This window comes from Xiphophorus couchianus, chromosome 17 (genome assembly GCF_001444195.1).
Source record: "Xiphophorus couchianus chromosome 17, X_couchianus-1.0, whole genome shotgun sequence".
In the NCBI taxonomy this organism is placed as follows: Eukaryota; Metazoa; Chordata; class Actinopteri; order Cyprinodontiformes; family Poeciliidae; genus Xiphophorus; species Xiphophorus couchianus.
In genome coordinates, this window is record NC_040244.1 from 11,261,275 (window position 1) to 11,274,126 (window position 12,852).

A 12,852-nucleotide genomic window follows, 5' to 3' on the forward strand; every position below is an offset into this window, starting at 1 on the left:
AAAGGTTCAGCATTTGTTTTATCTAACCTGAGGGCATTTTGTCGCTTGTTTACAGTGTTCCCTACATGGTTATGGATTTCTTTTTAACATTAGCTTTGTTCTTGCCGCTCTTAAGCACGTGTAAAGTTTGTGGAGAGCATGGCCGTCAGTTGTCCTGTTGTAAGATTCGCTCACCTCAGAATTCTGATTATTGAAGTTTGCAATCATTGTTGACAAAAGAAATAAAACAAGACAATGGCTGTTGCCCTGTTTTATATGTTGACTTGCGTTTCTAATGTATTGTAAAAGTTACAGTGAAATTATAACGCTGTTCTCGTTCAGAGAATTCTCTCAACACCTTACCTCATCTTTTACTGTTCACAGTGGAGTTCTGACCCCAGCTTTCACAATCATACATAAAATAACCACAACTGAAAAACAAATGGCTATTTTAATACACTAGTTTTGTGTGTGTGGTTAATGGCATTATATTGTAACAAACTTACCCCTGTACTCTGTTTGAAGTAATGGATGATGATCTTCTCTGACAGGCTCTTCTGGTGATGACCGACAGAGTGTAGCCATGAAGGATTTACTGGATGCTATATATCCTAGAGCTGACCGGCCCGACTACGTGGTCCGATTAGAGCCCATTCAGACCACCAACAAGGCGGTGTTCCAGTACCTCACCACAGACGAGGAGCTGGCGAGATTTCCATCACACACAACCAGGTACGTTTTATTAAAACAAGGGACAAACACGTATTTATGGTACAAACCCATTGCATTTAAATTCACAAACAGAATGTATTTTACTCATTTGTTTTTGTTGTTCATCACAGTGCCAGAGAGAGTCCTGTTGCTTGGGAAGGAGAGACCATGGAGGGTGTGGAAAACAATCCAGTCAGTCAGCCAAATGCACCTGAGAGCCACGGCAGTCCAGGACCGAAGACATGGGAGGCTGACGATGAGGCGAAAGAGGAACATCCAAAGCCTGAAGACGAGGGCTCCACCAGTGGGGTAGGTTGTAAATTAGTTGTTCAATGACTCTCTTTTGTAAGTCTTTTTTTAAAAACTTTTTTACAAGGTCTGTCTTTCTTTTGGTACAAAATATGTTTTTACTTTTTCTGACCATCCAGGTTGAAGATGTGACCATTTCCTGTTGTCTCTGTGGCCAAGACTTTAACTCCCGTCGGAGTATCAGGCGTCACTGCCGCAAAATGCACCAAACTAAACTCGAGGAGCTCCGAAAGTTCACAGAGACGCGCACAGTTCCTACAAGCCTGCTCTCCATGGTGAAAGGTAGGGAATTATACAGTGAATAGAAATGAGTTCGGTAACATATCAATTCAAAGAACTAGCTCATGATATTAGAAAAAAACATATTTTCTTGTCCAGTTTCAGGTCTTTAGCTGAAGATATACAGTTTCTAGATAAACTGTGGTTTTTGTTTGAAAAAAATAAATGATCAGTCTGAATAGATATGTATCTCTGTGTTGTTGAAGGCCGACCAAGGACTCTCAGTACACCAACTGGAAAGTCCTGCCCAGTGTGCCTGAAAACCTTCGCCACCAAAGCCAACGTGCGGCGGCACTTTGACGAGGTGCACCGGGGTCTACGGAGGGACACCATCACACCAAACATTGCGTCAAGGCCAGGCCAGCCCTTCTCACTGGAAGTCACACCACCCAAGAAGAGCAGCAATTCCTCCCCAACACGTGCCCACAGCTCCAAGACCACTCCTGTGAACTCTAAAACATCCACCTCAAACCAAGCCCAAGGGAAGCCTCAGAGTAAGCAGACAAACTCGGCCTCATGTCGATGCACCCTGTGCAAGAGGAACTACAGCTCCCAGGTTGGTGGATTGACTCTATCACTGGTTTTCACTGATTATCAAATGTGCTTTGGTTATGAAAGCATTTCCAGTGCCTTCTAATAATATTCACATCCCTTGAACCTTTTTTGTGACATTACAACCACAAATCATGCATGTTATTTGAATATTGTGTGGTGTCCCAGTGCAAAGTAGGATATTGAAAGGTGGAATGAAAATGGTCAATGGTTTTCAAAATATATATCAAACTAAAAACATGTGCCGTGTAATCGCTTTGAACACACTGTGTCAAAGCGATTGACATGTAGAACCAGAGGTGTCCTAATGCAACTTTTTCACTTCTGATGAGATACCGATATTGCAGCTTTCACTATTGGCCAACACCAATATTGACCCAATAAGATATCAGCAACAATAGATATGAGATTTATTTATTATTTATTATTAACCAGTAGATCTGTGTGAGATGCAAGTACTGCTTAATAGAAATGATAGGGATGGACTAAATTCTGGGTCGGACTAAATACGGGAGTGGAGTGTTTTCATCCGTATGCCTATATCAGAGATTTTAGACCAGCGGTGGGAAATCCTGGTCCTCGAGGGCCGGTGTCCTGCAACTCTTAGACGTCTCCCTGGTCCAACACACTTGAATCCAACAGCTGAATCACCTCCTAAGTGCAGTCAGGTTCTCCAGAGTCCTGCTAATGGCCTCATTATTTGACTCGGGTGTGTTGAAGTAGAGATGCATCTAAAAGTTGCAGGAGACCGGCCCTCGAAGCCTGGAGTTGCCCACCCCTGTTTTAGATGCAGGCCGGTATAATCCGATACAAATTTTGTGGCTGATTTTGGACCGATATCTGTATCTGCATATCTATAGACTAAGACTTTGAAGATTCTGCTTTTTGAAATACCCCAAGCTCAGTCAGATTGCACGAAAAGCATCATTTTTAAAAGGATTTGACTCGTATCGCATGAAAAGGGAAACACGTATCCAGGTTTGTGGTTGTAATGTAAAATGTGTTGGGTGAGATTTTCTGGTGGCGTGTTCTAAAAAACACTTTGTTCTTTTTTAGCTTATGTTAAAGAGACACATGCGCATCGTGCACAAGATCTACAGTGTCAAAAGTAACAAGTCTGGTGGCACACCATCACCTGCTCCTGCTGTAAACACCCCTAGCACGGGCAGCACTAATGTTAGCCTTAGCAACAATGTAAGAGTGAAGCAGGAAGCAGTGGAGCCATCAGACGAAGATGATGACATTGACAGCAGCCCTGCTCCATCTCTCTCTAACAACAACGGGACATCTAAAGGTGTTCCACAAGCTGTTCTGAAGGTGAAAGAGGAGGAAGCCCCATCCAGTCCGAAGGTACCTTCATCCACATCTTCATCCTCGTCCCGTGGAGGGAACACATGCACAAACATGGCAGCCAAATTAAGCAAGTTGTCAGTCGGCTTTGACTTCAAGCAGCTCTTCTGCAAGCTGTGCAAACGACAGTTCAGCTCACGTCAGAACTTAACGAAGCACATTGAATTGCACACAGACGGCAACGACATCTTCATCAAGTTCTACCGCTGCCCTCTGTGTCGCTACGAGTCACGCCGCAAACGTGACGTCCTGCGCCACGTGACGGTCGTCCACAAGAAGCCGTCGCAATACCTGGCAAAGATCATGCCCAAACTGGAGAGCAGGGCGGTGAAGAGGCTGGCAGAGGTGGTCCTGAACAGTACCAAGAGGACAGGCAGCAGCGTCAAGGAGGAGATGAACGGGCGCCACATTTCGTCATCGTCTTCCTCCTCCTCTTCTTCTCCATCACCCCCAATCACCCGCAAACAAGAAGCCTCCACGTCTGCCTCGACCGCCACTTCAGCCTCCGCCCCGCCTCCCGCCCCCATCACCAGGAAGCAGCAGGAGCTTTCATCTCCGGTCTCGACTCCCTCCCCGCCCGTCACCCGCAAGCAGGAGAGACAGCAGACGGCTCACCAGTCCCGCCCCATCAGCCCCCCTCTGACCCGGCGCAGTGAGAAACACTCGCTCTCTCGCAATGCCCCCTCCTCAACCTCATCCAGTAACCAAGCCCCGCACACCCGGCGACACGACGTCCAATCAGAGAGCAGCCCCGTGACGTCATCCACTGAGGTCAAAGTGACGAAGAATTTCTCTCTTCATGCTTGTGACCAGTGTGGGCGGGCGTTTGCTAAGAAGGTAGGGATTTTAATTAGCCAAACGAATTGGTTCTAAAGAGGAAATCTTGTGTTTTCACAAACTTGACTACAGTTTTATTTTTGATTTTTTTCTGTTGAATCTAATTCTAATAAAAATATTAGAGCGCAATAGTTTAACAATTTTTTTCATCAAAAAGGTTTACACAAGTGACAAATTTTTATGTCTTGTGCGATTGCACCTAAATAAAACATTTATCAGTCCCTCCAGGATGTTAATGTTTTTTTGTGACTGTTGCGGCATAAAACTACTAACTTTGTGACACTTCTTTTCAAAATGTTGCCATCAGAGTTGCACATTTTTTTTTACCATAGCATGGTCTTACAAAAAGTTGTGATAATTCGTGAAAATGTACATTTGTGCAAAATTTTCAAGCGGTGAGTGAATTTGCATCAATAGTTGCGATCGCAACATTTGCAGCATCCTAGAGGGACTGATTTATTGACTCATTAAATATTTTAAAGAAGAAATTCAAAAGCTAAAAAGAAACTTGTGGAGTACCCAAGAAATTCAAGCAAGTGCCAGGGCTCCCTTCGCACTAAGTGCAACTCTTACTCAGGAATGGCAGCAGGTACAGGCAAGTGTTTCTACGCACAATCGCTGCATCTGGTGTCAGCAAGGGCAGCAAAAAGCCTCAACTCCAATGAAAACCAACTCCTGTCATGCTGGAAGTACCAGCATTTGACTGATAGTATGGAGATAGTATCTCCAACGACTTTTGCAAAAAGGATTGTGTTGAAGAGAAAAGGCGGACGCTTCGCATGCAGAGGTCCCTCATGTGCTGGAATGACATGAGTTGCTTTGCCTCAATTTGCCTAAAACACTCCCCCAAATAAAGAATGGAGCCAGAAATCCTACCGGGGCCAATTTGCCCAACAAACCAGAAGCAACACTGTGATGAGCAATGTTTTTTTTCAGCATGATAGAACATTATGCCATAAGACAGCAGTGATAAACTGCGTTAAGGATCAAAATGTAAAAGTTTTAGCTCTGTGCTTTTTAACCCCATTTAACCGCAACATGTCCTCAGCTCTCAAAAATGTTAGTGGACTGAAAAGATCCTCCTAAAAATAGCAAGAAGGACTCCTCACCAGTCAGGATTTGGCTTGTATACTGCAAGTCTTAGGAAAAGAAAAGCCAAGATTCAAACTTTGGAAGAAAATGCAACTTATCCATCAGATGTGCCCTAGTCTGCTTTTCTATTGCTTTTATGAATGTGCATTCAATGGGGCTTTTCATCCCTGTGTGTTGAGTAGGTGTCCCCTATCTGCTGCTGAGAATAGAGAGACCAGCTTATTTATTTTGGAGGACAGAACTGCATTGTACCCCATTTTATATAAATTTAATTGGCTGTTTGGCCAGCAGAAGGCGCCATTCATGTGAAAACCGCCACTGGTCTGATTAAAAAAAAAAAGAAGAAATGTTAAAACACTGAGGCAGGAAACTTGGTTGAAAAACAAAATTGCCACCAGTCTTAAAACTTTTGTGCTGACTATAAAATCCCCCAAATTATGTAAACATGGCATTTATTGGTTCCAACAATCTGTCAATGATGGGATAAAAACTGATCTTAACGGTTACATCTCTGTAATGGTGAGCATCAGGCTTGTCTGGTTTACATTCAACGCCTATGTGGTGGCGCATCGAGGGCCCGTTGTGACGCGCTTCACGCATCTAACGTGGCGCGATTTTGAGCGCTTGACGCGCCAAGAGTGTCCAACGCACCCAACACGTCCGAAAAGTAGGCCAGCAACGGAAAACAACGGCTAGAGCAACGTAGACGTGTCTGGCGCGCCCTCAACGTGCTTCCACATAGACTTTGAATGAGAGTCGCCTGACGTGCAAAACACTGTGTAGAGCAAAGTGTCAAGCGTCTGCATTCAAAGTGCACACATGTCGAACTCGGAAGCGTCGGACGCGTTTGGTGTGAACGCACCATAAGTATAAACTTTATTTTATTTTTGCTTCCTCTTCAATTCTTTTTTTCCTCCACCTTTTAAATCTAGCTGTACCTGGAGTCTCACAAGCGGAGCCATCGAAACGCTACGGTGGGAGCAGTGAGCAGGAGGAAAGGAGTCAGCACCCGCTCCAAATCTCTGCTCTGGTGAAACGCGCAGTGTAAGAATACAGCACTCACCTTTATCACACCGACTCTTCTTCATTCCCGTCCCGTCCTCCGGTTTCCTCCTTGTCTTTGTTTTTCCCTCCTCCCCTCACAGTGTGTGTGCAACCAGAAACCACTAAGTAAGGCTGAAATGCTGCGTACCTCAGCACATTCTTAAAAGTCTGCCCTTTTAAGACGTTGCTTACCACAAAGTCTTGTGTGTGGCAAAAGTAAGCTTTGGTTCTGTCTGTGCAGAAGACGACTCCCTTTGGTAGAGAGACGAAGCCATTAATCAGCACACTGACCAGCTGTTTCCTCCATTCTTTATTTACCTATTTGTGTATCACACTGCCTCTCTCTGCTCACTAAAAACGGCGACACGTTTCTGTTCAGGCTTTTAAATCTATAGTTTTATAAATAAATAAATTAGAGGTTACTATTTTTATGACATTAAAACTACAATCTTCCTTTTTTTATTGGGATTTTATTAAATAGATCCACACAAAGTAGTGCATGAAAGTGAAGGACTCATTTGGATTCTACTTGATACTGATAAAAGATTAAAGAAAAACAGGTCTTTAAAATAAATACGAGCAACATGTTGGCCAATACATTGGCTGTGGATGCTGATTATGTCAAAATCCTGGGAAATTAGGGAATTTCTTGTTTAGATCTATGAGTATTCATGTCTTAGACTGACCTAGTCAAAACCCAGAGCTAAATCCAATTAGAAAACCTCTGATTTTCATTTGAACATTTAAGAATCACGATTTACTAAATTACATTGACATTTTTGGTTATATTGCAAATAAGCATAAAAAGGTTTAAGGGGTGAAGTGCTCTAACTTCTGTTCACCTTTAACTTGTGCTGATGATTTCACTGTTTTTTGTTTGTTTCCTTCTCTCATTTCGACTTGCAGATCGCCACAAACGAAGAACAGAAAGCCACAAACAATTACACAGCAAATCAAAACATTTAACTGGAAAATTGAGACTACTAGAGGAAGTACAAGGAAGACCTGGAAACATGAAGGAAGAAACTAAGCAGGGCCTTACAGAAGAGAATAGTTGCATATGAACCAAAAAAAAAAAACTGTTGTAAACTGACAATATGTAGTTTCATAACGAAGCCAGACAGCCTGCTGCTATCTACACAAAGACTCCAATCTGCTGTACATATACATATCTGTATTTACTCATGTAAATATGGAGCTATATGCAGACTACAGATATTTACTGCTTTGCTTATATTATCCTGCATTTAGCAAGTTGCGAATGAGTGAGAACGAGGAAATCAGAAACTGGATTTCTGGGCTCAGCCCGGTTACATATGAAAGATATTTTTTGAATTCTTTAAAAATGAAGAATATTATAACTTAATCTTCCTCAGCTGAACTGTGCCTCGTTGAAGGGTATTCCACTGGCATCTCAAATCAGTTCCTCGTTTAAAGTCTGAGTTTTTTGGGAAGTGTGAAAGATGTAAATTTCCAACCCTCATTTATCTTCCAAATAAGTTAATCTGCTGTTGTTCTCTGCTGCTTGGCAGCACTAAAACTAGCAAAGGTGAACTTACCTTGAATATGAATTTGTTTTAATTCAGAAATGAGAAAAAAAAAATCAGTCAAATTGTCCCCATTATAAAACAAAACCCAGTCTTTCTTGTTTATGCTAAAACCTAATTGTCTGATCGAGCTTTGGTGCGACTCTGAAGGTTAAATCTATTTCTTCAGATGGTTTGAAACTTTAAATAATGTATGAAAGACAGAGCTACAGTGAGACTGAGGGTAAAAATTTGCAACAGGTTACAGTCTTACTGCTGTAGTTTTTTAAGACATTAACTGGAAGAATTTACTTTCTAACTGCCTTTATATTGACCTTATGTCCTTCCACAGCCCTATTAGACACGCTGTTATGTTACCTTACATCCTCAGTGCCTAAGAGCTGGTCTACAGAAAGCAAAATCATCCCTGACTGAAAGCCCTCCACAAATCTCTACACTGGAGCATTTTTACATGATCTGTCTTATCTTAGTTTTTAATCTTTACCAACGTAATATGTTTATTTTTACTAGTTTGTGCATTGTTTGCTTATAAAAATGTGTTTCTGTGAGTCCAACCGTTGCGATTGTTAGATGGCGACTGCTGAAGGTCGCAGAGGTAGTCTTTGAGACACTGGGAAGAGTTTGGAGGGAAGACCAAGATCAGAGGAAAGTGAGGAAGACCAAATGTAGATATGTCTTAATGTTCAAACTGTAAGCCATGAAATAGAACAAAAAGCAGAAACAAAGAAAGACCAACCTTTATTTTTGTAACAAAGGCTTCTGCAGCAGACATACTGTATATTAACTCATCCATGTCGGATGGTATAAATAATAGCTATAATAGATAATGTACTTATTTACTAGTTGTTTTTTGTTTTTTTCCCCAGGTGTTTCTAACATGTTTGAGCCGTGGGCGTGTCATTCTACAGCAGGTTTAAGTTGCTCACTTGTCACTTGTTTTGTTTTTGTTTCATTTTTTACTGCTTGTTAAAACATGAGAGCACAAAGACATGACTCGGAGGGGTTTAGTTCATGTATGTTTTTATTTTGTTTTTGTTTTTTGTCCTGAAGTTTTGTTCATCATATGTTGTGATATGTTAAGCTTTTTCCTCTAGAGACCACCAGAAGTAGAAAAGCCTTTTCAGATGTGACCAGAATGTTAAAAGACACTATTTAATAAATAAAAACGTACTACTCAAAAGCCCCCGAGTGGATTTCTATATGGATTTGTGTTTGTTTTGTGTTAGTCGGTGTTATTTTTTTTAATCATGAATTGTTGAATTTCTTCCACTCATTAGGGCCCCCTACCGGCCTGGGGGAGGAGGGGCACAAAAGAAATGTAAAAGAATTGGCAAATGCACTTCAATGAATTATAACATTAAAACGTTAATTAAAGCTAATAATTCAATTTGAAATATAAATACAATTTAGTGAATGCAGTGAATGACATAGATAATGATATTCCTCAGAAAGGAATATCTTAATGAGGAATATCAAGATATTCCAAAAAAGGAATATCTTTTTTACACTTTATTGATAAAGTCAATAAAGTGCAAAAAATGATTTATTTCTTTAGTTGAATTGAAACTAACATTTACATATTCACAAGACTCATCTGTATGGAAAAAATGTTATGCAGCCATAAAGATTTTTTTTTCTCCCTATAATAGCTCAGACTTTCCCATCTTCAAATCTATAGTTTTAGCCAATGTTTAATTAAAAAAAAAAAAAAAAACCTCCTGAATGTTGAGAATATAATCTGAATTTATTGGATTTCGTCAAATCTGATAAACTCAAATGTATCTGCTTACTGCGTGTCATTTTTTTGTCGTCATGGTCAAATTAAACCCAACATCACCTTGCAGGCTCTCGGCCTACTTAAAGTAGCTCCACTACCTGGAGATTGAAGCTTCCGGCTGCTGTGACACAACTTCCCCTTGAATGTTGTATATTTCAATATACAAGTTCAGAAGGAATATTTAATGTGGCCGGCATCACTTTTTAAATCTGAACAATCAATAATAAATACACCTTTTGATGATTATTCATGCAGGTGCACTGGATCATTGCACTGGTCATTTTTGGGCAAGAAAATCACCATCTGGTTTTATCTGACGTTGTAATTACCCCCTCTTGCCACAAGATGGTGCCATTGACCCGCCCCTCTGTGTTTTTCTAACGCGGTAAGATCGACAAATTGAACGTGTTGTTCACATCCCCCTCACCCCAACGTTGTCAGTCAGAGGGAACACCCCAGTCTTGTTCCTATTGCCTCCACACACACAGCTTATCAAATTGTTATTACACAGCAGATGGGACGCGGTTCATTTGTTTAATTCCATTTACCACAAAGAGCCGCGGCGCGCTGGTTTTTACAAGGGAAGCTGCTTTGAAGGAGGGGATAATCAATGGGCTCAGTGGAAAATAAATTGGGGAAGTTCGTTCAATTAACCGTGCTTTTTTTTTTTGGATGACTTATTAATGTGTTCAAATAAGCAAAAGGGGACAGAAATGCATCCAATTGATCAGTAATAAACTTAATTGATTGTGGAGGAGGGAGTCTGCATGAGGATAGTGGCGCAATTAGGCGTTGATTTGGTGCGTCGTGCACCAGCACTAAGGACTCTGAGCGGGTTGTGTGTGTGGTTGCGCGCGCGCACGAGCAGACACAAGCAGACTTTAACGGAGAAGTGACCACGAGCAAAGTGTGCGTGGGAGCTTACGGATCACCCTAATCAGGTGGGTTTTACCTACAATATTGATCCGTGCCGCGTGTCATAAATTCCTCTGCTCTGTCTCCCCCTCCTCCACCTCTCTCTCCATCCTCTCTCTCTCTCTTTCTGTCTCTCTCTCTCTGTATCTCAGATTCATTCTTGGTCATCGGCTTCTGCAGACAGCCTCTATCTCCATTGTCTCCTTAAACAAGTGCGGAGTTAATAGTTACAGTTTGCGTCACGACTGCGGCTCCATGCCCTTTTGCGGATCTTTTTTTCATTATTATCATTATTATTATTGTCTTGCGATCAATCTTTTGATTTTTGGAGACATCTTTCTCTCTCTCTCTCTCTCTTCACCAGGACTGAAATATATATGTATATTATTTGAGCTGTGAAACTGCTGAGCTCCGCAAGGAAGTTGCCTAAGGCGGACAGGGACCCCGCGGGATGCTTCCCCTCTTCCACATCGTGGGTGGAACCTGAATTTCTGATTTTCTTACCTTTAATACTCCCTCCGTGGGTGTCTTCACATTCCTTCGGTGATGGGTGTTTAATGCCAGATTGTCTCATGCGCTGCGCAGTAGTTGTTGGGTGAGTATGGATGTCTGAACTTGATGCATACTGTCGTACTGGAGGTATATATGAAATAATGCAAAGTGCATTTGCCTCTCTCTGCACTGGTACTAATTAGGCTGCAACCAGAACCCCCGGAATCGAGCCTATTGGGGATGCATAATCAGCGCACACGCCTAGACTTTGATCTCCAACTCTCTCAATATGCATTTTATCTCGGAGACGCGCGACTCTCTCTGTGCGAAATGTTGGCGAAAAAATGCAATTGGACTTGAACGTGTGTTTCTAAATGATTGTATATTTTTTGATTCATACATCTGTTTGACGCCCTTAAGAGTCCAAAACGCAGGACCTGCTCAGGTAGAGGAATGGAGGTAAAGATCAGCAAGTGGCTCCAGGGAGTAAGAGAAAAGTGCTCCAAAGGGACTCACTGACCAACAGCTCTCGGACCATGAGTGAGGAAGAAACGATGGGGGGAAGAGGACAGAACAGCTATCTCTTTCTGAGAAGAGCAAACCCATTCTCTCTCCAAAACCAGTGATGAAAGGGGGGGAAGGGGGGGCTGCATGCAGCAAGGGATAAGACTGGGAGGAGGAAGAGGAGGAGGCAAACTGTGGCTCGCACAGGATTGCAGATATAAGAATGAAGTCGCCGGAGGTGGAGGGATGAACTCCCAACAACCAGCCGAGGGTGTAAATTAAAAAGAGTGATGAGCTCACTGAAGGCTTTTTAGGGTTCAACCCTCTTCATCTTTGAGCCACTAAACATCACAGCAGGGGAACCCTCATCATCCTCCTCCTCCTCCTCCTCCTCTTCCTCAAGGCAGCCACAAGAGAGATTAAATCATTCCCCGCCCCCTCCGCTCTCCCCCAGCATTTGAGAAGAATAATAAGAGCTATCTTGAGGTTGAAGGAGTAAGAGCCCAAGATGATTAGCATAAGATCAGGTGGGTTGTATGTGAGTGCGAACACACAAATGTCACCTCTTTCACCCTTCAAGGCACTGATAATCTTCAGAGACTGAGTGTAAATGAGGCTGGAGGCCGGTTCCTTCACCCCGATCAGATCTGTTTCTTTTCAGCGTCCCTCTGGAGACATTTGCGTGCAGTTGCAGCTTGAATAAACAGAACAGATTTGAACTTGTTACCTAATGCCTGCAGCTGTCGAATGCCTTAAACTTTGTCATATATTGTCGTGTTACAGCTAAAAGCTTGAGTATTTTTGGGGGGGGAGAGAGCAGGGGAGGTGGTTGAATTCCATGTGCAAGTTCAACACAAGATGGCATGTCGTCGTTTAGGTGTTGCCAGAAACTCTTGACTGGACCGTTTGCACAAATGAATATGCTTTGATCAAAACCATTCCACTGCAGCACTGGGCTGTATGTTTATGGTCATTGTTCTGCCTTTGGGCGTCGCTTCATAAAACTTCCCATTAACCCTGATCACTTTGGAATCATCATCATCATGTCATCATAGCGGTTCTCTTCAGCAGAGGACCGGGGGTAGCCAGTGTAGAGTTTTGGGTGAAACGTTCGAACTTGGTCTCATCTGACCAAAGCGCCTTCTCCTGCACGTTTGCTGCGTCCCCCTTATGGCTTCCTCTTTTCCTTCCATTCTTCCTTGAAGGCGAGATTTCTGGAGTGCATTCTAATTCCGATTCTTCCACATGAGCTGTGGATCTTGACGGATCTCTGCGGCTACCCTGGGCCACTTGGCTGCTTCTCTGATTAACGCTCTCCTCGTCTGACCTGTCAGTTAGCGGCGTTGCTCTTTCCGCTTGAGGCCTTCAGAAAAAGCGTGGTATTCATACTGTTTAAAAAAAAAATAAAAAATGATGCGGGACATTTGGAGACCGGTTTCATTTAGGGTCGTCGCAGTAAAGGTG

General features: G+C 42.5%; 2 protein-coding genes across 3 annotated transcripts in view; both read left to right on the top strand.

Annotated features, from left to right (window-relative positions):
• The window catches only part of znf800b (zinc finger protein 800b), a 31,839-nt gene extending 23,414 nt beyond the window's left edge, over nt 1-8,425 (top strand). For both annotated transcript variants that reach the window (XM_028044148.1, XM_028044147.1), the window contains exons 6-12: nt 531-711; nt 822-999; nt 1,119-1,281; nt 1,485-1,834; nt 2,887-4,017; nt 6,042-6,153; nt 7,060-8,425. In XM_028044148.1, the coding sequence (XP_027899949.1) occupies nt 531-711; nt 822-999; nt 1,119-1,281; nt 1,485-1,834; nt 2,887-4,017; nt 6,042-6,143 (2,105 nt within the window). In that variant the 3' untranslated portion in view covers nt 6,144-6,153; nt 7,060-8,425. The remainder of the gene's footprint in view (nt 1-530; nt 712-821; nt 1,000-1,118; nt 1,282-1,484; nt 1,835-2,886; nt 4,018-6,041; nt 6,154-7,059) is intronic.
• A 1,853-nt stretch (nt 8,426-10,278) lies between these two features.
• grm8a (glutamate receptor, metabotropic 8a) overlaps nt 10,279-12,852 on the top strand; it is a 227,511-nt gene continuing 224,937 nt past the window's right edge. Inside the window, exon 1 of the mRNA XM_028044501.1 lies at nt 10,279-10,418. The gene's annotated coding sequence lies outside the window, so the exon portion shown is untranslated. The remainder of the gene's footprint in view (nt 10,419-12,852) is intronic.